This window comes from Corvus moneduloides, chromosome 13 (assembly GCF_009650955.1).
Source record: "Corvus moneduloides isolate bCorMon1 chromosome 13, bCorMon1.pri, whole genome shotgun sequence".
NCBI lineage: Eukaryota > Metazoa > Chordata > Aves > Passeriformes > Corvidae > Corvus > Corvus moneduloides.
In genome coordinates this window covers 9,269,312-9,294,886 of record NC_045488.1, presented here as the reverse complement: position 1 = coordinate 9,294,886, position 25,575 = coordinate 9,269,312, and the positions used below count along the sequence as shown (strand labels likewise).

Sequence of the window (25,575 nt, the reverse complement as noted above, 5' to 3'; positions counted from 1 at the left end):
TTTTTTTAGTTTGTTTTTGTCTTTTTAACTTAAAAATAAAATAAAATCTTTCCACGCTGATGCAGAGATCTGGTAAACCGAGGGAACAAAGCAGCGAGAGCTAATGAAAAGATCAGATAGAATTGCTCGTTTGAGCTCTGAAAGTCTGTGGAAGTTGGAAATATGGTATTGTTGTTGTCTAGAATTAAAGCTTAAAGCTTAAGTGACCTGGCTTAAGGGAAGGCTGGCAGAGGTGGGAAATAAACCCTGGCAAGCCAAGGGGGTCTGACTGGAGCTGCAGGTCCCAGTGCTGGCAGGTGAGTCAGAGACATGAAGGATTCTCCAATGCATCACCTTAACTGAGGGATTTCTTGGCTTTATTTTATTTTTAGATCCATTCTTACTCTAGCAGAGAGTAGTAGTTTTGGCCAGCAGTGACTTCCTCCACACAGCGTGTTCCTCTGAGCACTGTGTACACAGAGGATTGGCTCGAAGAATTAATGCTAATCTTTCTTTTCTTACTTAAATTTGTCCTATTACTGCACTGTGTTAACAGAAGACATCCCTATTCCACCTTCACAGACGGTGAAATCCTTTCTTGTGTTATGTTTAAAGCTCAGGGCAATCTCCTGGGAATATCCAATTTTGCTGTGTCATGAAAATGCTGTTTTCATTATGTCTGTTTTATTTTGTGGTTTTGTTTTGCCAGCATGGGACATTGTACAGATCTAATCATGGATGTGCTTAAACAGATGATCTCACACTCTGTAAAATATTAATGCATCCCTGGCTGTAAATGAAAACAACCTAATTTTAAAATAAAAATATCAGAGAATGTCTTTGAGATTGGCAAATGTCCACTGGGGATTACAGTTAATGTAATTTTCTTCTTTCAGTGGAAAAAGGCAGTGCTTTACCTTGTGTGTGTTTCCTATTTTAATTTTTTTTCAAGCCAGTATTGATGGGGTGGGATGAGTTGTTTGAAAAAGATACTCCAAGAGGTGCAATCATGTAACTTACGGCTGAGTAAGCACAGGGTAATTCAGAGGAAAAAGAGAAATACCAAGTTGGAATAGAAGTATGAAATAGTTCTGAATGTCAGGAACCTGTAAGACACGAGATGTGGGCAGGTGTGTGGGAGGGAGCGGAAAAAGTGAGCTAGGAGGTATAGGAGTAAATGGGTGATGAGAAGGAAGGTGGAAATGTGACACAGGCATTCACAGAATGTTTTGAGTTGGAGGGGGCCCACCAGGATCATCAAGTCCAACTCTTAAGTAAATTGCATGTTATGGGTATTGAACCCACAACCCTGAGGATCTCAGCCTGTGAAAGTTCTGTCACTTTGGCTTCCAAGGGAGTGGAATGATTCTCTAAAGCGCGTGGTCCAACTCAATCCTGGCTCTAAAACACCTCAGTAAATGTTTTTCCTGTGTGTTCCCTGCCCAGGTTTGAACTGATGCGCATGTGCTGGCAGTACAACCCGAAGATGAGACCCTCCTTCCTGGAAATCATCGGTAGCATCAAAGATGAGCTGGATCCAGCCTTCAAAGAGGTCTCCTTCTTCTACAGTGAAGAGAACAAGCCTCCGGACACAGAGGAACTTGACCTGGAGACTGAAAACATGGAGAGCATTCCTTTAGACCCCTCCTCCACCCTCCAACCCACTGACAAGCACTCAGGACACAAGGCCGAGAACGGCCCCGGCGTGGTGGTCCTTCGGGCCAGCTTTGAGGAGCGACAGCCGTACGCGCACATGAACGGGGGCCGCAAGAACGAGAGGGCCCTGCCGCTGCCCCAGTCCTCGGCCTGCTGATCCTCGGAGCCAGAGCCTCACAGAAACAAAACACACACAAACACAGGCATTGGGGGAAGAAAGAAAGAAAATCACAATATATTCAAAAGCCTACTGTACCTCAGTGGATCTTCAGAACTGCCATAGCTGCACTTGGGAGAACCCTTTTTTCAGTAAACAAGTTACCGTATTTTTCTTTTTTTTCAATATGCAAGCAGATGTTTGTTTCAGTCAAGGACTCCAGTCATGGGGCACACAGTTGGCCTTTTAAAACTCTTAATGTTAACACTTAATAGCAACAGAAAACTTGAGATCTGATGTCTCTCTCTCTCCTCTCTCCTCTCTCTTCTTTCTCTTTCTTTCTGTCTCTCTTCTTGCTTCATAATGGGAAACATATCTGCGTGCAAGTTCAACCGTACAGCACTTTCATCAGATCAAAGATATCGCAGGCCAGGTGGTTCCCGGTACCCCTGCAAGCACCTGCCTAACACTGTAGGTCTTTATAAAAAAAACCACAAACAAACAAAAAAAACCCCCCACAAAAAAACCCCTAAACTAAAAAAGACTGGATTTTTAATGTTGCTCTTTAATCTTTTTAGGAACATGTAAAAGAATAAAAAAGGGCCATCATTCGTCCAAGGCTGTTACCATTTTCAACGCTGCCAAATTTTGCCAAAAAAAATGAACTCTTTGTTTTTTGTTTTCATTTGTTTTTTTGGTTTCTTTTTTTTTTTTTTTTTTTTTTGTAGAAATGGAAGGAGCACAGTAATCAACTGCTCTGTTCAAAACAGATCCTGACCAATATGTTCTATTCAGTCATGCACTGGTATTTAAAAAAAAAACCTAAAAAACTCAAATTGTCTAGATCTTTTTTCAAAACTGGACAAAATGTGATGATTTTTTTTCTTGTGATGGAGAAGATAAAAGGGATGGGGTAAAAAACCAGCCCTCCCTCCACCCCTGTCCCCATCCCAGTGAATTCTGGACAAACCTGGCAGTGGTGAGCTAAACAAATGTACATTTCATACAAAAAATGTCAACCGCCCGCCAAAAGTGTGTTATGAAAAACCTGAAAATAAGCGGCCGAGATCTCCATCGTTGCAGCCTGCCTTCCTTCACAGGCTTGCAAGGAAAAAACACCTAGAAACATAAATTGGAGAAGACAAAAAAAAAGCAGTAACCGGATTCAAGTATATGATGCTTTGTTGACCTTTTCTCTTTATTATTAAGACTTCTCGAAGGGTCTTGCAGTTCTATGTTAGACCATGGATCATTTGCATACACATTGTCTTTTGTGTCACTTTTATAACTTTTTTACGGTTCAGATACTCATCTATATGTCTGTACAGAAAAAAGCTGCTATTTTTTTTGTTCTTTATCTTTGTGGATTTAATCTATGAAAACCTTCAGGTCTGCCCTCCTTCCCTTCCCTTCCACTTCAACAAATTTTCTTATGCTTTGTACTATAGTGTGTAACTTTTACTTCCTCCTTCCCAGTAACTGATACCTTTCATATGATTTGCCATGAACTGTTTAATGCCTTTTTATAAATACATTTCCTCCTCTTTTTTTTTTACCCCCCCCCCCCCCCCCCCCCCCCCCATTAGTTGTTTTACATCATCTTGGCTGTGTGGGCTACAGGGCTTTGGAGGGGGACAAGGAGAAAGAAGGGACACCCCGCACGGGAACACTCTGGCAGTGCTGTGGTGTGGTGTTTTTAAGCCCCAGTTTTCCTTCCTTCCCACTAACCTCTGCCCAGACAGCACGCGAGTCTCTTACAGTGCAAGGCGTGATACAAACTCAGGTCAGAAACAAAAGGTTAACTATTTAGTACATTCTTGTTCAGTGTTTATATTCATTGTTGTACAAGGGTCCTACCCCTCCTGCCCTCCCTGCTTGTTCTGGTCGTGGCACACATTCACCCACCCATTCCCACACAGACACACAACCATACATGTATTCTTTTTAAATTATTAGTTGGGTACAACAGCAGACATTAGGCTTTTGGGTCACTGATCCTTAAAAAGACTCTTTTAACCCTTCCACCCTCTGAACAAGAGCTGTGCCAGGTGCAGCTGGCAATGCCAGGCATTCCTAGGGTGGCCATCGATCACCTGGCTCCAGCCAACCCCAGCTCTTCACCTTCCTGATGGGGAAGCCCTTGTGGAGAAAAGCCCTCCTGGAGGGCACCTGGGCTGCACTTCACACCTCTGGTGAAGAAAACCACCCCCAACCAAAGGGAAGCCCCCGTGCTGTTTCCGTGGGTCTGGTGGGAAGCTGGGAGCTGGGGCCGGTGGCTTGGCAGGCAAACAGTGAAGCGTTGGCAGCTATGGAAACCTGTACAAGTCCAAGCTTGTGGCTTAAATCATAGACCAAACCTCAGAACAAAAGAACGAGTGAGCTTGTTTGTTCAGTTGCAGAAGCCTTGGTGAGAGGGGAAGGAGGGGCCATCAGGAAGTCGACACCCAAGGAGTCGTACCAGTTGCTGATCTTACCTTAGTTCCAGTCTAGGCCTTTGTTTAGCACTGATCCAACCAAACGATGGCAGGAAGAGGTGGTTCTGGGATGGAAATGTTTAAATCTTTTGAGTAAGAACAATGAATTAAAATATACTGATTGCTAGTTTTGACTGGAGATTTTTAAAAGTTTGTAGTGCTTTTTGCTTGTGTAGTTTAGGTCCCATTATCTTCTCTTGCCTCTGTCCCATAGTTATTTCTCCCTTTTGAAAATGAAAAAGACAAAAAAGTTAATTAAGAAGGTATTCTATGTAGGATTTTTTATTTATTTTTGTGATATCAGTTTAAATCACTGTAGAGATGCCCCATAATGAATTTAAATACTGAGATAAGGGTTTTAGAGTATGACAGGGGGACAGTTTTTGATTTTTTTTTTCAAACATTTATCTACCTCACTCTTATTTTTTTATATGTGTGTATATAAAAAAAATACATCTCACATTTCTCAGCAGCCAATAAATGCCGTTGATACTGGTAACCTCTCACTCCATATACCACATGCTCTAGGTTCTGGAGGGGAAGAGTCACTGCCTGTCACAGAGGGTCACCTCAGAATATTTGCCTCAATTCCAAGGGGTTTCTCCCAATTTTTTCAGATTTGTTGTTGTGAGGAGAAATCCAAGAGTTGTCTGACTTAGGGTGACCATTCTTTAAGGAAACACAGAGGCTTTCTAATGTGCTGTCACAGCAGCCCTTGGGTCAGCAGCAAAATGCTGCATGTTTGGATGAGTGGAAACGCAGCTGACCTGATATGGGAACTTCAAATTGTGAGTATTTCCTGAAATCTGTTACAGAAAGCAAATGTTTACAATGTTTGAAGGTCTAGAAGAAATACTAAAGGGAATGGTCTTTCTGTTTGTCCTGTAGAATGGGCTAAGTCATTCCTGCCAGTTCTTGCTCAGATGTCACAAGCATCAGAAAGATACTTGGCTGAATCAGAACACAAAAATAAATTGGCTCATACATGATGGCATTGCTTTCTTGACCAAAACCTGTCACAGGCTGCCGATGATAATACTACATCAAATTTACAGCTTTGGTCTTTGCTGCTTCTGTTTGATGAGAGCACTGATTCTTTTTTTTTTTTCCTTCAAAACTAACATTGAACTGATTTCTTTTAATGTGCCAGTAAAAAGTCAGTTCCCTTTTCTTCCCCTGTTTATACGCATTGTAGCTGTGGATTCTGATGGACCAGCCATCAAATTTTAATTGCCCTCTGACGGCGTGTAACTGGTTTACAAGCACACAGGACTAACAGGAGCTTGCCATCAACTTGATGTATAATGTTTCCTTTTTTTCCAGCTCTGGCAGCTGTTTGTGCAGGTGTTGGTTGTGGTATCTGAGTAATGTGGTGCTTGGCTACTTGGAGTTGTACGCGGCCTCTTGGACACACAGCACTGTGGTTAATTACTACAGTTTGTCTTTGGAGGGAGCATTTCTCCCTAGTCCTGAGAAACCAGCAAAATTGGAAGTTTTCACTAGATTGGTTTTGTTTTCCATGTTTGATGATGTTCCAGTGACCTTTGGGTGCAGTGGCTGTTCCCCTTCCTTGCACATATTGATTACCACAACTGGAGATCCTCAGATCTTTCAGCTGGCTAGGAGGGTTTTGTTAAAACTGTCCAAGTTACTGGTTTGTAGAATTGTACATAGGTGGTTTTACAATGCATTAGGAAGAAACACTAATGACGTAGCATCACGAGAAGCATTTCAAAAAACACTTCAGTAGAAGACAGCCACGAGGCCTCGCGTCCGTGTGCGTGATGGCAGTCAGCTCTCCTGGACCAAACCACCTTCATGATACCATTGCGTTCTGTGTTTGCAATTCAAGCTTAATTCCTTTTTTCGTTCTGTTTGTTTCCATAGCTTTTTTTGTTGTGTTTTGTGCATTTTGAATAGCTTTATTCACATGGGTTTTCATGCAGACTTCCCTTGGACAGTAAATCGAGTTGTTTGTGCATGTGAACAACTGAGAATTAATGTTGGCTTGATAGAGTCATAATATGGTTTGTAATGTTGTTCTTCCCTGAGACCACTGGCTTGTCTGGTATGGAAAATTTATTTAGAACTTCAGCTATGTTTGAATAAAGTTAAAGTAATCCAGTTTGTTTATAAATTAAACACAAAAGCCCACCCAGCCCTGAAAACCAGCATTTTGACGAATGGCACCATGATGTTTCAATGCAGTGGGATAACGAGTTGGCGTTGCCAAGGGGAGCAGGCGGCTGGGATTGCAGGGCTCGGCTCCGGGTCACTCCTCACTGGCATTTCAGAGTGCCCGTGGCAGAGGAGGTGGTTTGGTTGCAAGGGAACACGATTCCTGTGCAAACACAGCTGTGGCACTAAATCAGGTGCTCCTTGGGGGGATGATAAACCAGAGGCAGCAGCCGAGCGCGGTGCAAAGTGTGGAGCCACCCTGTATTACGCCCCTGCTCCTCCTAGCTGGTGCCAAGTACTGTGTGGTTCCAGGTGTGGCCGCACTGATGCTCCTCTTGGTTTTTTAAAGGAAAGAAAGCCCAGTTTGCCCAGGACAACTGGTGACCAGAGGGAGCTGCTGTCAGGCCCTCTGGGAGCTGCTGAGGGGTGTTCGGTACAATCCAAGTCTAAGTGAACACTCCTATTATTGGTGTAACTCCATACATATATATCTATATATACATATATATATCTGCATATGTATATCTATAATATAGATATATATATTTAAACCCTTTTCATTCCATTAGTACAAGTAACACTTGTTTCCTGTTATTTTGTTTGTCAACCGTGTATTCAATCGCTGGGCTGAACAACAGTGGAGGAAGGTGCAAGGGATCCACTCCTTACTAACCAGTGATAAAGCCAGATATTGCAACTTAACCCGTGAGTAGATGTGCAGACAAGGATTGAAGAATGGTGTGTAGAAACAACACAAGTGGCCAGGGGTGCTGAAGATACAGAACTCAAGTAGGCAGGAGGGCTTCGAAGGACACCTCGGTTCAGAACTGGTTGCTCAGAGGTGCTGAACAGCCTCTGACATGGAGCAGCCGGGTCAGTCAGCATGGAGGAGTTTGTGGGGAGACACTTGAAAACAAAGGATGCAGCAATGGGGATTTACAGAGACACAGGGCTTGGCAGAAGTTTGAGGTAGTATCCTGAGCTTAATCTGTGGGACAGCATCAGCGCTCAGGTGTCACAATTCTCATCGTTGGTACTTGTGAATAAATCTCTGGACTTTGCAGCTGGAGCGGTAAATTCCTTACCAGAAACGTGACAGTGGTTGGTCATCGGCCTGTGCGGATCTGTCTCACCTACAGTCGGCCTGTTTTGCAAGTACCTTAGGACTTCACTAGTTTGTGTGTGTGCATATGCGTGTGTGCTCATATATTTTTTTTGGGTATGCGTTCCGTTGATTAGTAACCATTAATTAGCATTTTCAATAGGGCTTTAAGTCCAGTAGATTACGGGTAGTCAGTTGACAAAGATCTGGTTTACAAGAACTAATTAAATGTTTCATTGCATTTTGTAAGTACATAGAATAATTTTATAAAATGTTTGTAGTTTATAAATGCCTAAAATATAATTTAAAGGCACTTTTCTGTGTCTGTGTGTGGGTGTGTCTGTCTGTGATCAGTTTTTCCATGGTACCAGTTACTAGTTAGCTTTACAATATGCCAAAAAGGAATTGCTGACTTGTCCAATTCATGGCTTGTCCCTCTCCCCCGTCCCGCCCAAGCTTTGTGACCCAGTATACAGCGAGTGAGAAAAGGAGTTGGGAAAATGTTCTGTATCTTCAGTATCCTGGTCTTCCAGAGCCCTCTGGTTGGGGTGGGATCATCTTACCTGGTCATTTCACTTCACTGTCTAGGGCAGTTACCTTCATGGATTACAAGAACCTCACTGGTCAGGGAAACAGAGCAGGGTTTGCTGCTCCCCAGGCTCTCCGGGGCCGCTCAGCACCTGTGCCACGGGGGCCTTGTGCTTTGAAGGATGCGACTGCATAAGGGAAAGAGGGAAGATGGTTTTCGTAACTGCTATTAAAGAACTCTTTGCAAATTTCTTATCTCTTTAAATGTTTGTATGCGGCCTCTAAAGCTGTTGAGTACCATTGGAAGCTTTGTTGAAATGAGCAAGGCAGGGTCCCTATTTATTGTTATTTAAGAATATTGAAGATCCAACCCCTCTGCTATGGACAGGGACACCTTTCACTTCTTCTGTTTTCTGAACCAGTGAGGTTTGAGATGAAAGGATTGGCCAGAGTTTGTCTACCTCTGGGACAAAAGCAAAACTAGAAAGTGCTAAGGAATGGATGCAGTTGCAAATACATTTTCCAATTTTTCTTGTTTAAATTTTTTTAAGAGAAAATTAAACAATAACATGGCCAATTTATTACATAAAAAGACTTGCTGTGTATAAATTATTCCTAAAGAAATTCCTGTGTTTATATTAAAATGAATCAGTAGATTAAAAAATTTCAAAATGTTTTTGTATATTCTGTTGTAAGAATTTATTCCTGTTACTGCGATATACTCGGGATTCTTTACATTATGAAAAGAAGAAACTTTGTCTATTTTGAATGGCTGAAGCTAAGGCTCCTTTAGTTTCTCTTACTCTGCTTTTTTCTAGTAGTTTCAGTACTACATGATTTAAGTTAAATAAAAGAATTCTGTATGCATTTGCCTGTTTGTGATTTTGTTGCTCCTTATGCAAAGCAAGCACAGGTTAGAAAACTCAGAGTAAAGCTGCTCTGGTTTTCCTCTGCCCTTTCTGGCTGCATTTAATTGAGCTGCTCTCAAAAGGGGTCAGTACTGCCATTGTTTGGTTGAAATCAAAAGCATTTTCATCCAGAGACACCGAGCTTTTGGATCCTTTCTGGCTGAGATTTCAGCAGTTTTGCACAAAGCGGTTCCTGTGAATAAGGTGAGCATTGTTAGTTACTTATTTACCTGCACAGCAATCCCCATGTGAGGCATTCAGCTAGACAGCACCTGGTTATCAGCTTTCTGTAACACTGGAAAAGACAGGCAAGAAAATCAGCCTTATCTTGGTGTTGCCAGATCCTCAGACTTTGTCTTCAGTGTGTTGACTGAAGCAAGGCTCGATGGTGGCCCAAAGCCCCATCAGCTGCGTGTGCTGTTGTGTTTGTCTCTTGTCCTTTTTACTGATGGTGCTTGAGGAACAGGCTTTTGTTTCCCTCAAGAAATCCCAGGTGTCCAGATTAAGCTGCTGCTGTGCTGTTCTTCTGACTGATTTCATCTTCTCCTTGTGTTCTGGCAGCAGGATTACAGAGAGTGTGGACATTCTCTGTGTGCTAAAGGGCAGTGCTGTGACCCTCTGTGGTACCCAGCACTTCTGTATGGTGCTGTTTGGGATGTGGAGGAGCCTGATCCCATGTTTTACAATGTGGGATCTCTTTTGGTTCCCATTCTGTAGCTACCATCACATGCCCTGACCCTTCCCACAGTGCAGTGCTTCAGGATTGCCTCTCTTGGGACAGGTTAGCTGTTGGATGTGCCTTTGGGCTGTACTCTGTGGAAGGGCTATGGTGTTTTCTTGGGACAGGCACTGAGAACTTGGGGAAAGTGGTGGTTTTGCGTTGAAACCCATTACCAAGAGCATTATAGATCCTGCTGGATTCCAGTTTTCTCTGTACTCTGAAGTCACTCTGGGTCAGAGCCCATTGCTGATGTGGAAAGTGGCATCTACAGCAGGCCAGTAAAAGAGAATTGTAAAACTTCACATACCAGAATCCCCAAGTGTGTTTTGGTGTCTCCCATACCCATGTTTTTTGTGGGCTGAACTCTCTGGACTCAGACAGGGGCTGAGGGGGATCTCTGTTAACATCCATCCTGTGCTGAATCCTTACAGCTGTGAACATCCATCTGGGGTCAGCAAGTCTTTATTAATGTCTTCCTAACCAACAGAACCAGAATTAAGCATGTAAAAGGTTGTCAATTCAGTTTCACACTTTCTGAAATCTGAACAACTTTATTGTTAGCAATATGAACTGCCAATCATTTGGGTTTTTTCCCTCAAGCCTCTTCTAAGAGATGCAAACGGTTGGTTGGGTTTTGCAAGGAAATTTCACTGAAAATAACATGGGCTATAAAATCCTTTGTGTGTGGGTTTTTAATAATCTTTAGATCTGTTTCATTTCAGAGGTAAGGAATTACATTCTAAGAAATCATTATTTTTTTCTTACATGATCCATTTCTCTTTGTTCCACACACTGTTCTAACATTGCTAAGATAATGGTCTGTAATGCTTTTCCTAGAAATTCTGCTGTTACCGATTCAGATAATGGAGGGACATGGATGAAAGCAGCTCTTCCATTGCCATTATACAGAGAAGTGTAGTAGGTGTAATCACAGATGTACCTGCAATATTAAGAACAAAACAAAACAAGAAACCTAAATTAAGGGCTCAGTAAACTTTGATTAAATTTAAATATTCTAAGTAGCCAAACCAGATCTGGTTTATGAAATTATTAAGAACGTATTTGCTTAGTGAATAAAGGAAATGCTGAAATAAACCAAGTTTGTGAAACAAATGTTGCTTATCTGATGGTTTGGTTTCTCAGACACCCACCCACAAAGAACTTTAAATAAAAAAAAAAATCACAAGACAGGCATTCTTGTGGGGTGGGAAGGGTAACACACCCTGCTGGAAACTACAGCCATGTAACACAGTTTATGCCTAAGTCATAAAATCTCCCTGTCTGAAGGGGTTTTTTCTTGTCATTCTACCTCTTAAAATGCAGGTGCAAATCCTGAATTTAAGGGCTAAGACTAGCTGGTTCTTATTTAAAATAAAATAAAAATTTCGATTTTGTTTTCCTTTCCAGTGAAGATTAGCATAGTAGAAAATTGCTTCAAGTTCTACTGGAACACATAATGAAATCACAGACCTGGTTCTAACAGTACCTGTAATTGCTGTTCTCCTGTGTATCTATTTACATTTTGTATCCCTCCCAGTTGAGAAAAATAGATTAAAATCTGCTACTAGTTGGTGTTGCTTTCAGACTCTCTTAATAGCTGAGGTTTACTGGGGTTGTTCATCATAGGGTGTGCTGTGTTGGAACTTGTTTTGTTTGGAATTTACAAATCTATGGAAAAATATTTACTGGCTGTAGTTTTTCATGATGGCTGCTTTACATAAAATTTAAATTCATCCCAGTCTCATACTTGTGCCTCTGAAGACTTTGCTTCAGAGTGATTTTGGTTGGACAGAAGGTCAGGGCAAAGATTCCCCAAGGTTAAATGAGTGGATTGAGCTGTTTCTGTGAGCCCCTGATACGCGATGTTTACCTTCCCGCGTCTCTGGACAGGATGATATTAATCCCTTCCACTGAGATGTTTTTCCAGAGAGTCTTCATATTAATTGTAGATTCAATCTTTTCTGGGCCATCTAGCACGCAGCAGGCACCTTCTGGGTGAAAACCACAAGCATCCCTCTCCTGGTAGCCTTTGTTCTTCCCACACTGCTCCAGGATGATGAGCGCTGTGGCGGATGAAGCCAGCCCAACGTGAACTGTAAGCTGGTTTTTCCCACCAGAGTGAGTAACAGGAAATTTAAAATGAGACCTGTTTTTTAAAAACATGTGATGCAAAAGGGCCAAGCATTATGTGAATTACTGGCTTCAAGGTGGAGAGTCTTGCTCATGTCTAAAGAAAACTTCGATAAGGGATTATAAATGAGAACCAAATTAGGCTGTAGTTTTTGTTGTGTCTAGTCAGAGCTGCAGCACCTTTTTTGCAGTTTATGGTAGATTTTTTCTTTGCCTTTGTTCAGCATCAGTTATGCTGTTTAAATAGCATGGGGTTAAACCAGCATACTAATTAGTGTGTGCTCCAAATTTCAGCTTGGAACCCTGATCACAGTTTCAATAGTCACTTTCCAGAGTTGTTTGATGTTTTGCAATACTCTCTTAGAGATTTTTTTCATTGTATTCAGGGGAGGGGAGGAAATTGTGTAACATTGTCATTACCCACCAGTGGCTGAAGAGTTGTCCATATCTTGCAGACTTGCTCCTTGGCTTTTTGGTAAACCACTGGCAGCTGCATGATCTGGAGATTGATGTTTTCACCAAGGCCTCTCTTGGACAGCTCCTGTGTTTACAAAAAAGCCACTGAGGACTTGAAGGAGCATTGGATTTCTGACTGTGATAAAGAAACTGGGCTGATTCAACTGAGAAAACACCTGAAAGAGCTACACCTAAGCCCATGGTTCCTGAACATTGGTCTGCAATGAAATTTGTTTTGTGGTTGATCCCTCTCTTTTAACTGGAAGAGTCTAAAATGTGCTAAACAGTTTCCTAATGTCACGTCCGTTCGTGTGGAGCCATTGTTGTGTTTTCCAAAGAGATGCTCAGTCTCCAGTGGGTGGGAGGGTTATTGCTTAGGGACTGGTCCCTGGGGAACCATGAGACAGCGTTTCTCAGAAAAGCTCCACACATGAAAGCATTTGCTGTAGGTGAGAGCTGTTTCTCTGAAAGATCTGGTAGAAAAAGTGCACTGCCAAGAGACAAAAACAATGAGAATTCACGTTAAGCATGACTTTTTCACTCCAGGGACATGAGATCTGCTGGCTTGACCAGGTTCAGGTAACCTATGCTGAAGGTCACTGTCAATATGAGGAAGTCGCATTTAGAATGAGTTTAATCTAATTTTTTGGTCTAGAATGTTTCTCTAGTAAAAGGAAATGTCACTGAGATGTTACTTCTCTGTCAATTATGTACAGTTGAATTTCCACACAGGACCAATTTTCCCTAAGAAAACAATTATGCCCAGAATTGAGGTGAATGGAACACAGGCACCCTTCAAAGTAGCAGGTTGGCCAGGTGGTTGGAAGATGGTCTGGAGAATAAATGTCCCATGGAAGTGACTTGAAATGGTTTTGTCAGTGGAACAGGGCTAACAAACAAGGCATTGGCCTCAGTAGAAGGTAAGCAGCTGCAGTGGCAGGATGCAGAAGGAATTCATCTGAGGTGGAAAGCTTTGTCCCAGAAGAGGAAAATGGTGGTTGAAAATCTGTGTTCCATTTGAGTAAGCTGCTACCAAAGGATGGTACACATGAAGTTTTTTAGGGGGAGCAGGCAAATGTGGAGGTGTCTGATTAGCCCAAGAAACCTGTAACTGTATTCAGTGTCATTGCCTTCTCAGGTTCTCATTTCTCACTCAGGATAGCCCTGCGGATGAGGCCCACAGTTCTGGGAAATTTGCCCTTCTACACTCGCTTCCTATATAAACTGTTCCAATTTTCTTGTCAGCGGAAGCATTGATTAGCTGTGCTCAATAAACTATTTGACACAAGCAAGGAAACAATGCCTGCAGGGAAGTAAACACATTTGGAGAACAGTGCCAGCCTTTTTTCCTGTGGGCGCTGACAGTCTTTGAGAGCCCATTGCATCATCTCGCTGAAGAATGCTGTACTGTGCCTGAGCCTCCACACAAGAAAACCCCAGCTGGTTCACAATTAGCATTTTCTTTTCCAAAGCATTTTTAATTTTTACATTTAATGAGATTCCTTCTTTTCAACTGTGAGGCTTAGAGGACTTGACTACCCCTAACTTTGGTGCAGAACATGGAGACCCAAAGCCAGCTGTAATGCTGTTCTCCTCTCGTGCTCTCTGGGTCAAGACATTCTGTTGTCACCAGTTGTCATGGCTGAAACACACAGAAATACTTTTGTGCAGGACAAAACTGAAGCTGGCCAATAGCAAAGGGCTGAGAACTGGTGTCAAAGGAAGATGGTTCTCTATGTCTGAAGCAATTTCAGTGTGTTGTCAATAATGTGTATTAGTGTGTTGTCTAAAACTCCCAGCCATGGGCTTACACCCTGATAGACCAGATGCTGTGTAAACATGGAGCAAAATAAAAAAGGTTGTTCCTTGTCTCAGCTTTAACCAGAACCAATTTTGCATTTAAGGTGGGAGACTGAAAATGGTTAGAGAAGGGTAACTGCACCTGGAAACTAGAGCTCACACTGGTGAGTAGGTTCAGTACACAAGTGCCTGTCTTTTGTAGTTGAAACAGGAAAGGAAATTTCAAAGGAGGAGAAAAGTTTTGGAGGACTGTTTTGTGGGAAAAGTGGTTCAAAAGAATACATGAAGATTCTTTTTTAGGAAGTTCTTCTAGAAAGGAGAAGAAATCCAGCATTATCAGCTGCTGACCTCAAGCTGTTGGTGAGCTCTGGTCATAGTCCTGGTCCACTGGTGTTCCAGCCCAAAGAGAAGTGATTTGCACAGCACTGTGCTCAGGTTGGTGCTGGGTATCTCACTGCATGTTGGAAACAGCTTGAGCATCTAGAAAACTCCAGAAAATATCACTGATTTTGCCTGAGTTCTCACTGATTTGGGTTGCTGGGAAGCCAGTTGTGTGTGTTAATTTTGTGAACTGCTTGTGTTGGTGCAGAAAGGAAACCAGAAGTTTTCAGTTGCCCCAGCCAGACTGCAAGTACATTGCAAACAAAGGTGTTTTGTGTGGCTGGTTCGTGGGGTTTTGTTTGTGTGTTTGGTTCAGGCTTTTTGTTGTTTTGGGTTGGTTTTTTTCTAACCCTGTAGATACCTTCTTAAAGCTTTCAAGAAAGTTCCGAAACATAAATGAAAGCACTAAATAGGAATGTCTTAGTTTCACAGATGATGAAACTAAAGCAGAGAGGGAGAGAGACAGATTAAATGACAGATTTCCAAAGACCACATGGTCAGTGGCAGGATAAAAAGCTGCACTGGGAGATCTGATCCTCATCTCCTGATAGCAGACGCAGTTCCCAGAAGCAGTTGGAAATGTGACCTGTTCTTTGCGCTAACAGTTTAATTACTATGAATGTTGTCACTCAATTTATATTTGTGCCCTATTAACTGGGGACTTTGACCTTGATGGTGGACTGCCCTGATAGGTTATTTTGCTGCCAAGCTGCAGACAGGACCTTCTGGAGGAGACACAGAAACACGGCTGGATCAAGGGTTATTAGGTGGGACAATCAATCTGTAGTATGGAATAAATAAATCAGGGGATCTGGGATTCTGAAGGTCCCATGTGGTGCTGCAGCACTAACACACTGTGCTAACTCAGTGTGATCTGTCAGCAAATGCAGAGTAAATACCTGGTGGTGTTTTCCTTTAGTGAGAATGTCCTGCACTTCCAGAGTTAAAAGTGTTGCTGGCAGAGCTTTCGTGCATATTTTAAGAGGGTATTTCAGGTGAATGAAGTTATGAGAACCATGAAAAACTTAGTGAGACAGGTTTCTAAAAGACAAGCTGTCTTTCTAGTGCTAGACAACCATGTTGGGCCATGTGATGGTGTCTGGAAGAGCTCTGAAGCTTCTCCATGACCCTGAATTGACAGGTTTGCCTGTACTTTCAGATCCATTTGATCCCCTTTTCCCTGAACACTTGAGGAGTACCTGCTGAGAAGCAAAAATTCCATGGATGATGAATGCAATGCTGATGAAGGCCTTGTGTGAGAGTCTTGTGCTGTGATGAGAACTTGGGTCCATGCAAAAACAATGGGGTATTCCTCATGTTGTTGGAAAATTATATCTTCATATTATAAAAGAGGCAATTCAGGACAAATACTCTTTTTAAACCAGCAGATATAGAGATTTGCAGAGTTTTACCAAGATTTATCATTGGATTTAGGAGGGCTTCAAGGAAAATTGGCTTATTCACCAAAAAGGTAGTAGTAGTAGTAAACAGTTAATTTTTAAGAGAAACAATATTTTCCTGAGTGTCCAGTAAGAACATAGAAGGGATGTGGCTATTGGAATGGGCTGTGTGCTCACTGGATCAATCTCTGATCCTTCCCACAGCAAGAAGAGAGGTTCAGGAGAACAGTTGATCCCATCAGCAACATCTTGTGGAGGAGCTGGTAACAGGGATTTTAAGGAAGCAGTTGTGAGTAAGAGCAAGTATTGCTCACAGAAGGGCAGCCATTTCTCTTTGGCAAAGGATCCATTTCAAAGGCACGAAGAGTGAGGCTATGCTTTGGAATTAGGAGACTGGAACTGTTAAATGTATTTTTACAGGATTTCAGATGCTTTTGAGGACCCTTCTGGGATGTGAACTTTTAAGACTGCATATATCAGCATTACATCATCACTGAGGGTGCTGTGGTATCCAGGCTTTTGATAAGCACCTACTTCATTTTGGTGTAATAATGAGGATAGTTCTGGGTAATCCTACAAAGGCATTAAGCCTGATCAGTCATATTTAGTAGGTCTGTTCTGGCTGCTCAGCAGGTTTCCGAGGATGAATCTGAGTGCACACTTGCGTGGTTCACAGCAAAGAGGGTTTTGGCAGGAGGGTTTTATGTCACTCCAGTGATCCACACAGATACCCCAAGCCAAGACAGGATTACTTCCAGATGTAAATACTAAATTTTGCTATCTTTAATATATGTGCATAAGCTTCCCAAAGATCATAGGGCTACTCCTATGAATGAGGCCAATGGAACAATACTATGAGATTGCTATTTAGTGTGGAGAAGCCTATCAAAATTCAAAGTACTTCCAGATTTGCAGCAGATTTCTCTGAATTGCCTGAATTAACCACCTTTGCCAGGGAATAGGAAACCAAAACAGCATCCCCAGTCAGAATACAAATTAATTCCACATAGAGGGTGCCACATCAGAGGGAAATGGATTTGTTCTCCTCCATACACAAGGACTGACATCTGTTTTGTTATGGAATGCTGTGGCCCTTGTTACGTAACTCCCTGGCGTAGCCAGCTCATGGCATTGTTACAGAAAACTCATCCCATCGGTGCATTCTCGCTTGAGGCTGTTTTGCTTGCAGATAAAGAACATGCTCTCTTTTCAGTCAGAAGAGGATGATCTTGCACCCAAAATTAGAACCAATAGGAATCAGGAAATAATGAGCAAGAACGCTGTCAACTGACAAATATTTATGGTTTAGGGCACATGTCACGCTGGAGTTAAGATAATTTATGTGTCTCCTGTCATGACTGGGGTGTGGAAAGGTATCACAGAAGTATTTTTGTTTCTTGTTAGCCTACAGGGATAACATCCCTTATGACTTGGAGGGGGCAATAGATTTATTCTACCAAACGCCAAGCTGCACTCAGCATTCTTCACCCTACAAAGCTAGGATAGAAAAGATGTATGTGTTGGTGGAATTGCTATAGCTTTGGTCTTTGGCAAAACATACCGGCTCCTTGTTTTACTTGGCTTGAGTGCACTTCGTTTTCAAAACAGATATTCAGTAGCTGTTACCAAAATTTGTACTATGGTTATAGTCCTGTAGGGCCATCACCTTTCTATCATTACTAACACTTTCCTATAGCTGCCTTTCTCATTTCAGTGTCCAAAAGAATTTAAAAAATGTATGGACTTGTTTCAGTCTTCATAATAGAACACAGTCCCTTTGGTTTGTTTTACCAGTATTATCTGTCATTTCTTGCACATTTTGGACCAACGCTCCAATTCAATTTTACTACTTTGACTGTTTCCCCACTAGTTTCAGATTTCATTCTGTAACCTTCTTTCTACCTTGGGATTGCTAAAAACTTATGTGGAAGATCCTCTCACAATAACACTGTTCATAGGTACCTTATGAGAGTAACTGGACTCCAGGAAAGGCCATTTTCTATGACAGGGAGAATGAATCAGTTGATGCTGAAAGCCAGGTATCCAAACCTTGTCTTTGTATCCCCCAGCTAATTTTGTTCTAATACACAGATTTAGGAAACAAGCAGGAATTTTCCAGACAGCATTTGAGACTCGTTACTGCTAGTCAAGGTGTGTGGAGGGAAAAAACCTCAGAATGACCTTGTTTTCAGTGTGACTGTAGACTTCACTGTCATTTGAAAGTGGAAGCCAAAGCCGAAATGTGAACTCACACTTAGAACTGGCACAGTTTAGGTTCTGTGTTCCTGAAGCAGGCAGTGAGAACCCAATAGGCTACATGTGTGTGAGAAGGAAACCACCTCACACAGATATGATAAAATGAACTGTGGTAGGACAGGTGATTGGTTTACTGAAGACAGACACAACCTGTGGCATATGTAATAGTTGTAGAGAAGGCACCCTGGGTAAAATTCTGTTTAATGAGTCAATTTAAGGGAATGGAAAGCCTAAAACCGGTTTGTGTTGAGATCCCTAAAAAATAAAGCCTCCCTCCTTTTTTTTTAAAATGCTTACCTTCACTGCTTCCCAGCTAGAATTGAGCAGGTATTGTCTGAAGGGACCAAAACCTGAAAAGAAAGAAAGAAAGGTGGTTTTAACCTGTGCTTACTCTGCTATTGCAGATTGGGTGCTGATATGTCTGCACACACGTATTTGTTCTTTATCTTCCTATTTTTGGTTATGGAGGTTGAGTTTTTTAGATAGGATTTAGCCTTTATAACACTTAAGGGAATAGTATTTTCATTTTGTATCTTCACTGATAGAAGAACTAATCCTGCAATCTTCATTCATGTCAAGGCTTTCTTATGAGAGAGCCTTAACTAAAGCTGGTAAATGTAGTGGAACCAATAGGACAGATCATGTAAATGATGGTTTTGGGGAAGGATCATCATCCATAGAAATACCACTATTAAAAGTTATGGTTTTAAATACTCCCAGGTCACAGTTAATGTATCATTCTTATTGTTAAAGCTCATGAAGATGAAGATAAGCATATTTAATGAAAATGTTTGAAATAGCAATATTTATTTAATTTGTAATTTATTTGAATCCCAAGTAATGAAAACTTAGAGTTTTCTATCAGGGAAAGTGTGCTTTTTTGTGATGCTGGGAAAAATCTTATTTCACTTTTTCCCCCAGGAAAAGAGAGGAGAAAAGGGGAAAGAACACTTTGACTCTGAAGTATTACATTCAATTTTATGCATCCTTTTTTGTGAAAGATTTTTTTTTTTTAAATAAAAAGAAAGAAAACTAATTTTGAGCAGATGGGCATTTTGTCATTAAAATGTTTGATGGAGAACTCCCACTATCTTTATTAATCTCAATTACTGTTCTCAATCCAGACTGTTGCCAAGTCCTAGATACTGGGTGTCAGGAAAATGAGTTTGTGAAATGGTTTTAATGCTAAAACTCTTAAATATTTAAAATCCTTAAATGGACAAATAAATACTTGACAGCATATGATTGCTATTTTGCACAGTGAAAGCTACTTGTATGTGGAGACAATTAAGCCTAAATGCAGGCTTGTGACAGCTTAATTAGCGCTAGACTTTAAGAATTTCTTAATTTGTTAATACTTATTTCATAACTGCTCCATCTTTTCTCTTTAATGTTATGAAAAGCACGATGGTACTAATATTTTTGACAATATTTTCTCCAGATTTGAGTTTCTACTATGGGGAGGGAAGAAAGAAAATGGTGCTCATTTCACATTTACAGGGAACATAAAACCCCATTAGTCCCACTCTGCTTTGAGAGCAACATTAGGGTGGCACCTGCTCCATTTTGGAGCTGTAGTTGTACAAGTTTCTGTACCTGTGTGTGCGGAACTGCAGAATTATAATGAAGTTATTAGGTAGCTCACAATGAAACACGTGTGTCAGTGGTGGCCCTAAGAAACTACTGCTTAGGATAAATTGTTCTATGAAAAATGACTAAATATATGAGAGTTTTACTGCAATACCTGCAGCAATGTGGAGAGGTAACTGGCTGAATGTTATTGGGCACCATATAATTAACTGGGCTCCCTGCCAGCAGGTTTATATTCTGAGCAGGTGAAAATGTGACAGAGACATGCTGTGATAATCTCTGTAGTAGATTAAAGATGCACTTGTGTCTTAACTAGTCTAAAACTTTTTGACCAAGTAGATTTCTGGACATAAATGGTGATCTAAAGGGAGAAAAAACTAACAGGGTGCTAAGAAGTGTTCCCAACAAGGGTATGTGCCATAAATATCATAGGAGAGAACCAGACTGTCGGCCTTTTAGGAGGTTAGCAAATACCTCATGCCCTCCCTCTCCTGCACTCCCATCCAGCTCATCTGCAGTTATGTCTGGAGCAAGCCAGACTAGTTCTGTCCATCTTGCAGCTATTAAAAAAAAAAAAAAAAAAAAAAAAAAGTGTTTAATTGAAAACAGCAAGATGCAAATCTCTTTGATGTAGCTTCACCCTCGTTCCTATGTCCTCAGATGACCTGCAGTGGAAAATTATCCAGCAACTCACATGTCAAGATATGTGTAATGATTGCCCTTAGATGAGCCAGTGGCAACAAGAGGAACAGCAAGCAGCTGCATTCCTTAGGAGCTTTAACCTTTTAAAGCTCAGCACTCTCTGAGCTGGTGGTTCTGCCTCTGTGATGCTGTAGTAGTTGGAGCCAGCAAGAGAAACTCCAAATTTGGTCCCTCATGCTGCATGTTCAGGCATGTTCCTTTGGTATATTTAAATGGAATGGTTTAGTTTAGCAGTGATGAGGCAGCATCTTCTGATTAAAACTCCCTTACCTTGCCATGAAACTGAGCCCCTGAAAGTTGCCATGTGCTGCTCTAATTCTGGACACTGACTGTATGACATTGTGATGCAACCTGGTTTTCTTGCTTCAGAGCTTCTTTTGGGTAAGCTTTATCTAATAGTAGCCTACACTGCCTTGAGCTATGTGGTTTGGATCAGAGAGAATGTCAACAAAGATTAAAACATGGAGAGAATGAACAACAAACCAAACTGGATGGCAGTAAAAAGGGCAGACTGCAGTCTGTTTCCTCTGACATGCATCTGATTTTTCTTAGGAAGGCAAAGCAAGTTATTTTCCATTTGGAAATGTTAGTATGACCATTTGCTACTGTTTTTCCCTCCAGGAAATTGTTTATGACAAAGATCAAGCATGCGTGCATACCATCTCTGGCTCAAAGAATAAAATAAAAATCTTACCAGTCACCACCACAGTGTTGGAATCTGAATCCACGAAATCTATGCTCCAGAAGGTGGAATCTTCTTGTCTTTCAGTTCCAAATAGTATTATAATTCAGGTATCTGTGGCAATCTTCATTTGGAGCACCTTTTTTCTTCCAACTGTGATGAGTCTGGCTTCACATGACAGGGATGATTTGTGACTCATGTAACTTTTAAAGCAAAAATTATTACGCCTCTATTAAAGATAGAAGTCTGACTGACTGGCTGACTGGGACTGCCCTGAATTCTTTCCTTTCCCAGGCATGGAGTATTTAGGAAGAAGAGGAAAAGCCTAAAGAAATTTCTTGCAAAATATCCAGCAATATTTTTCATCACTTGTTTATGTGCAAGTAAACGGAAAATTCATTGAATCAGTTTTATTATATTTCTGTGGGTATTCTGGTTTTAGCAGTTGGAATTCACTTCAATGGTGAGGAATGACAACTACAAAAACTTGTCTGTCCATTTCCACTGTTCTTGGACTTTTTGTTACTAACTTAAACTCAGGGGTAACTTTGCTGTTCCTCTTCACAGCACTTACCTGATTTACTACTCTTGATCTTTATCTCTGGCTTGTTATGAAAGAGTCCAAGCACTGTACACTTTTAAAACCAAACACCAATAGGAAAATGTGTGTATTTGCTAAACCAAAACATTTACTCAGTAATATTCTTTAACAGGCAACATGTTAGAAAATCTCACTCCAACTTGCAAGGTCAGAGGAACTCTAGAAGCTGGGTTATAGCTTGCTGAAACTGGTGAGTTTAAGAGCTGGTCTGTCTTCATTAAAGTGGAGCCTGAGAGCCAGTGGGGGGGGGCCTGAAATCAAAACATATGCACATTGTCACTGCCCAAAACAAAAGCATATGCAAGTTCTCTTGGGAATTATAACTATGTGGGCAGAGGGTTTCACTGGGTCTTGTTTTGAGTAGGAAGTGTATGTGTGTGTGTGAGAGAGAGAGAGAGGGAGGGAAGGAGAGAGGGAGGGGAGAAATAAGCTAAGAATAGAAAGCCACTATATTATCTCAGGAGAGCTCGTAATTGTGAGACCTTAGGGGGGAAAAAAAATCTCTGAAGAAATCCCTTGGATTGGGTGGTGGCTGAATGAGGTTTGGAGCTATGACCTGTGTCTGTCATTTAAACAGTCCTGTGCTGAGACACAAAAAAAATTTGTGGATTCTCTTTATTTAAAAGACTCTGACTCCACCATCCATTTCTTTCCCCGACTAACACAACTTGCAGAATTAACTTTTGCTGGCTGCTGGGGGCTGAGGAGCTTCTAATACAAGAAGCAGAGCTTTCTGCAGCTTTAAATAAGGTGAAATCTGCCACTGGTAGCACTGAATTACTTTTAAAATCCTACAGTACTTCATACTCCTATGTCAAGATTTTTATCCATTAATTTTTCTGCTTGACCAGTCATTAAAACACTTCCTATGATTCTGAACAGGGCAATGACATACCAGTCTTCTCATAGTTATTTTTGATTTGTGCTGGATTTTTTTTTTTTTTTTAAAGCTAAGTACAGGGTGGTCTAATGAACAAAGCAGTTGTAAGGAATAAAGCAAGATTTAAGGCCTATAGTTGCTTAATTAATTTCCTGAATGAGAAACTGTGTTTTCTTTGGGACATGATAGCTGCTTTATACATATGTATATATGAAGGCTATTGCTTGACTGCTGTAAAGTATTAGGTATTTCATTAGATATTCTTCCAAAGGGGAGATGTAAGTCTATTAGTTCCATGCATTTTGAAACAACTGATATGATCTGTTTGGAACGTAGTACTAGTTCTTAAAGTTTTTACAGCTGGCAAAAGGGAGTAGAAAAAAAAATACAGAGTAGCAAAGATTAATTCACTAAGCCTTTATGAAGAAGCTGATAGAATTTTGGAGGGGGGAAGTATTGTCTTTAGTAGTTAAGTTAGTCCCTTTTCATCAGCAGAGGTTTGTTGAATTGGAAGTAAAGATTCTTTTCAGTGTTGGTAAATGCTTGTGCAAGTGTGGGAGGAATGCCAGTGGTTTAAATAAACCAGGAATTTGACAGAGACCACTGAAATTAATTTTTGCACTGATTTAATTGATTGATCATGTTCCCAAGCTTTGTGTGTGTGGTAGTATACTTGGAGGAATAATGCATTTATTGCAGCTGTGCCACACAGCTCAAAAAAGAATTGAAAATTTTGAATTAGGCATTAGTTCTACTCAGAAATTATTCAGAAATGAAACCTTTTCTTTCTTCTAACATTTCTACAGCTGAAGCTACCCTTGAAATTTTTGTTAAAGCATGACTGTAGCTTTAATATTAGCACTCCCATGTGTATCTGTTCCCAAAACAATGGATTTGAGGGTCACTGGATATTTGAGGTCTGCGCAAATTAATCTCCCCATCCATAATTAAGAATCCAAGCCCTTGCTCTCTGAAGGCAAGTCACAGACACAGCTGACTCAGCTAAACACTGGTTGTTTTTCTTCTTGCTACACACAGATGTGATTGGCACGGCACTCACTGAGAAGTAAAGAAGAAATGGAAGTAACTCAACTATGAAATTCCTGGTTATCACCTTGAATATTTTTCTGCTCAACTGTCTGATACTTTCAAAAATTATTTGAACTGCTGAGTAAGAGAAAAATATATTTTCTGCAAATGCATTCTGACCACACTGCAGAGCTGCCAGCATGCTGCTTGAGTAGCTTTTTAGTAGATGGCAAGAAGAACAGAATATGGCCCTTCATTTAGAAACAGCTCTTTAATTTTTATCTCTTTTATTATTACTTATACATATTTCTTTTATTTCTTATTATTGGCAGGCACTGACCAGTGTTTTAAACTGTTAAGTGGAAGTGTTCAATATATTCCAATTTTTATCTCAGCTATTCAACACTTAATGAGAGAAGGGAGAAATCAAGCTGTTATGCTATTTAACACTAAACTATAATGGGACTTTAAATAGAAATTTCAAGATCTAACACTCTATATTTCTTTTTCATTCTAATAAAAATAAATGATCCTCAGGAAAGACTGAAGCCGGTTTCTATGTACATGGAAAGCAATGTCATAAAAAGAGAGGAGATAAACATTTTATCATAAAGCTCACTGTTCCCTGTGGAACGGGGCCTCTTCTATAACAAAATCCATAGAAATGGTAAATGGAAAAATATAATGGCAAAGGACTTAGCAGGGCACATGCAACCCATGACCAACAGGTTGCTTTTTTCAGGTGTTATTACCTGCACAAAGAAACTCTGCAAGCAGGATACACACAATTTAAGTAATTCTTTATCAGCTAATATGCAAAATAGATAGCTAAAACTAATGGATTACTGGGCTGAACAGCAACATGATTACCACTGCTGATAAGAAAATGGATGAGTTTTAGCTGGCCAGGAAGTTTCTAATAGGCTGGGGAAAGTCAGTCTCTGACATTTATCGATATGGGCTGATGCTCAGCATCACTGAGTTAACACCATGTTTTCTGCCTTTTTTTTTTTTTTCTTCTGTACCTTTTCCTTGAATCTTTCACCAGATAACCACTGCCATCCCCCCAATAGCATTTGTGTGACTTCAGCTTCCCATCTTTCCTGCTACATCAAACTAGACTTTGGACCGCAGCAGAGCCAAACCTCTGGGCTGTGGGTGACACAGGGAGAGCTGGAAGGTACAAAGCTTCAAGGGATCATGAGCATGTGCTGAAATCCATTACTGAGAGTCTGTAAGGTGTGGTGATGTGACATCTGCTCTTTGGAGTGTCAGTGTATGGGCTGAAATTGCTTTGGCCTGTACAGAAAAAACAAACCAAACCAACGAATTTACTTTACTGTGTGTTTTAAAGCATTTGAAAGGAGGAGAAATGCCAAGTTGTTTTTGATCACTGTGCTGACAGGCAATGGAGTTCCTAATGAGTTGGGTCTCCAGGTCACAGCAGTGTACCTGGCTACTCCGAGTGCAAAGATGAGTTTATTTCTTTGCAAACATACTGTTATTTCCATGTATTTTAGACCTCTATGACTTTGATACTTGTATCTATTATTGCGAATATAATTGAGTGACTGTACTATGGGGGTATGAAGGCTGCCCTGGGTCACCTCCTGAATTCTACTTTTAATTTTGGCAGCTGTGTATTGGTTTTAGCCCCTATACCTCAGTTTTATGGTTTGTGTAATGAACAGCAGGCAGCTGCTTAAGTTTTCCAAAAGCCTCTTTCAGATTGACAGTGGTCACTGAAGAATGCTATAAAAATGTCAATTTTTTGTACTTATTTTTCCTCGTAACCATTCTGCTTCATGCCACCCGCGTTAAAGCAAACAGGCGTCAGGTTTATGGTTTGTCATCCTGTACCTTTTAAATAAATAGTTTGGGATTTGTGTCGGAGTTTTGTGAGTTCAGATGCAGCGGGGGCTGGCCCTCGCCCAAGGCCCTGCTTTGATGGCGGGGGCTGAGGGC

General features: G+C 41.0%; 2 protein-coding genes across 3 annotated transcripts in view; one reads left to right on the top strand and one right to left on the bottom strand.

The window, feature by feature from the left end:
* IGF1R (insulin like growth factor 1 receptor) overlaps positions 1-8,941 on the top strand; it is a 173,280-nt gene extending 164,339 nt beyond the window's left edge. For both annotated transcript variants that reach the window (XM_032123429.1, XM_032123428.1), the window contains exon 21: positions 1,426-8,941. In XM_032123429.1, the coding sequence (XP_031979320.1) occupies positions 1,426-1,792 (367 nt within the window). In that variant the 3' untranslated portion in view covers positions 1,793-8,941. The remainder of the gene's footprint in view (positions 1-1,425) is intronic.
* Positions 8,942-10,221: 1,280 nt separating this feature from the next.
* PGPEP1L (pyroglutamyl-peptidase I like) lies at positions 10,222-21,206 on the bottom strand (the record flags this gene model as incomplete). Its single annotated transcript, XM_032123176.1, has 5 exons — positions 10,222-10,643; positions 11,574-11,803; positions 12,258-12,374; positions 18,424-18,476; positions 21,113-21,206. Coding segments are annotated over 5 exons (684 nt in total), but the record flags the coding sequence as incomplete, so codon positions are not given.
* Between the last annotated feature and the right edge of the window lie 4,369 nt (positions 21,207-25,575).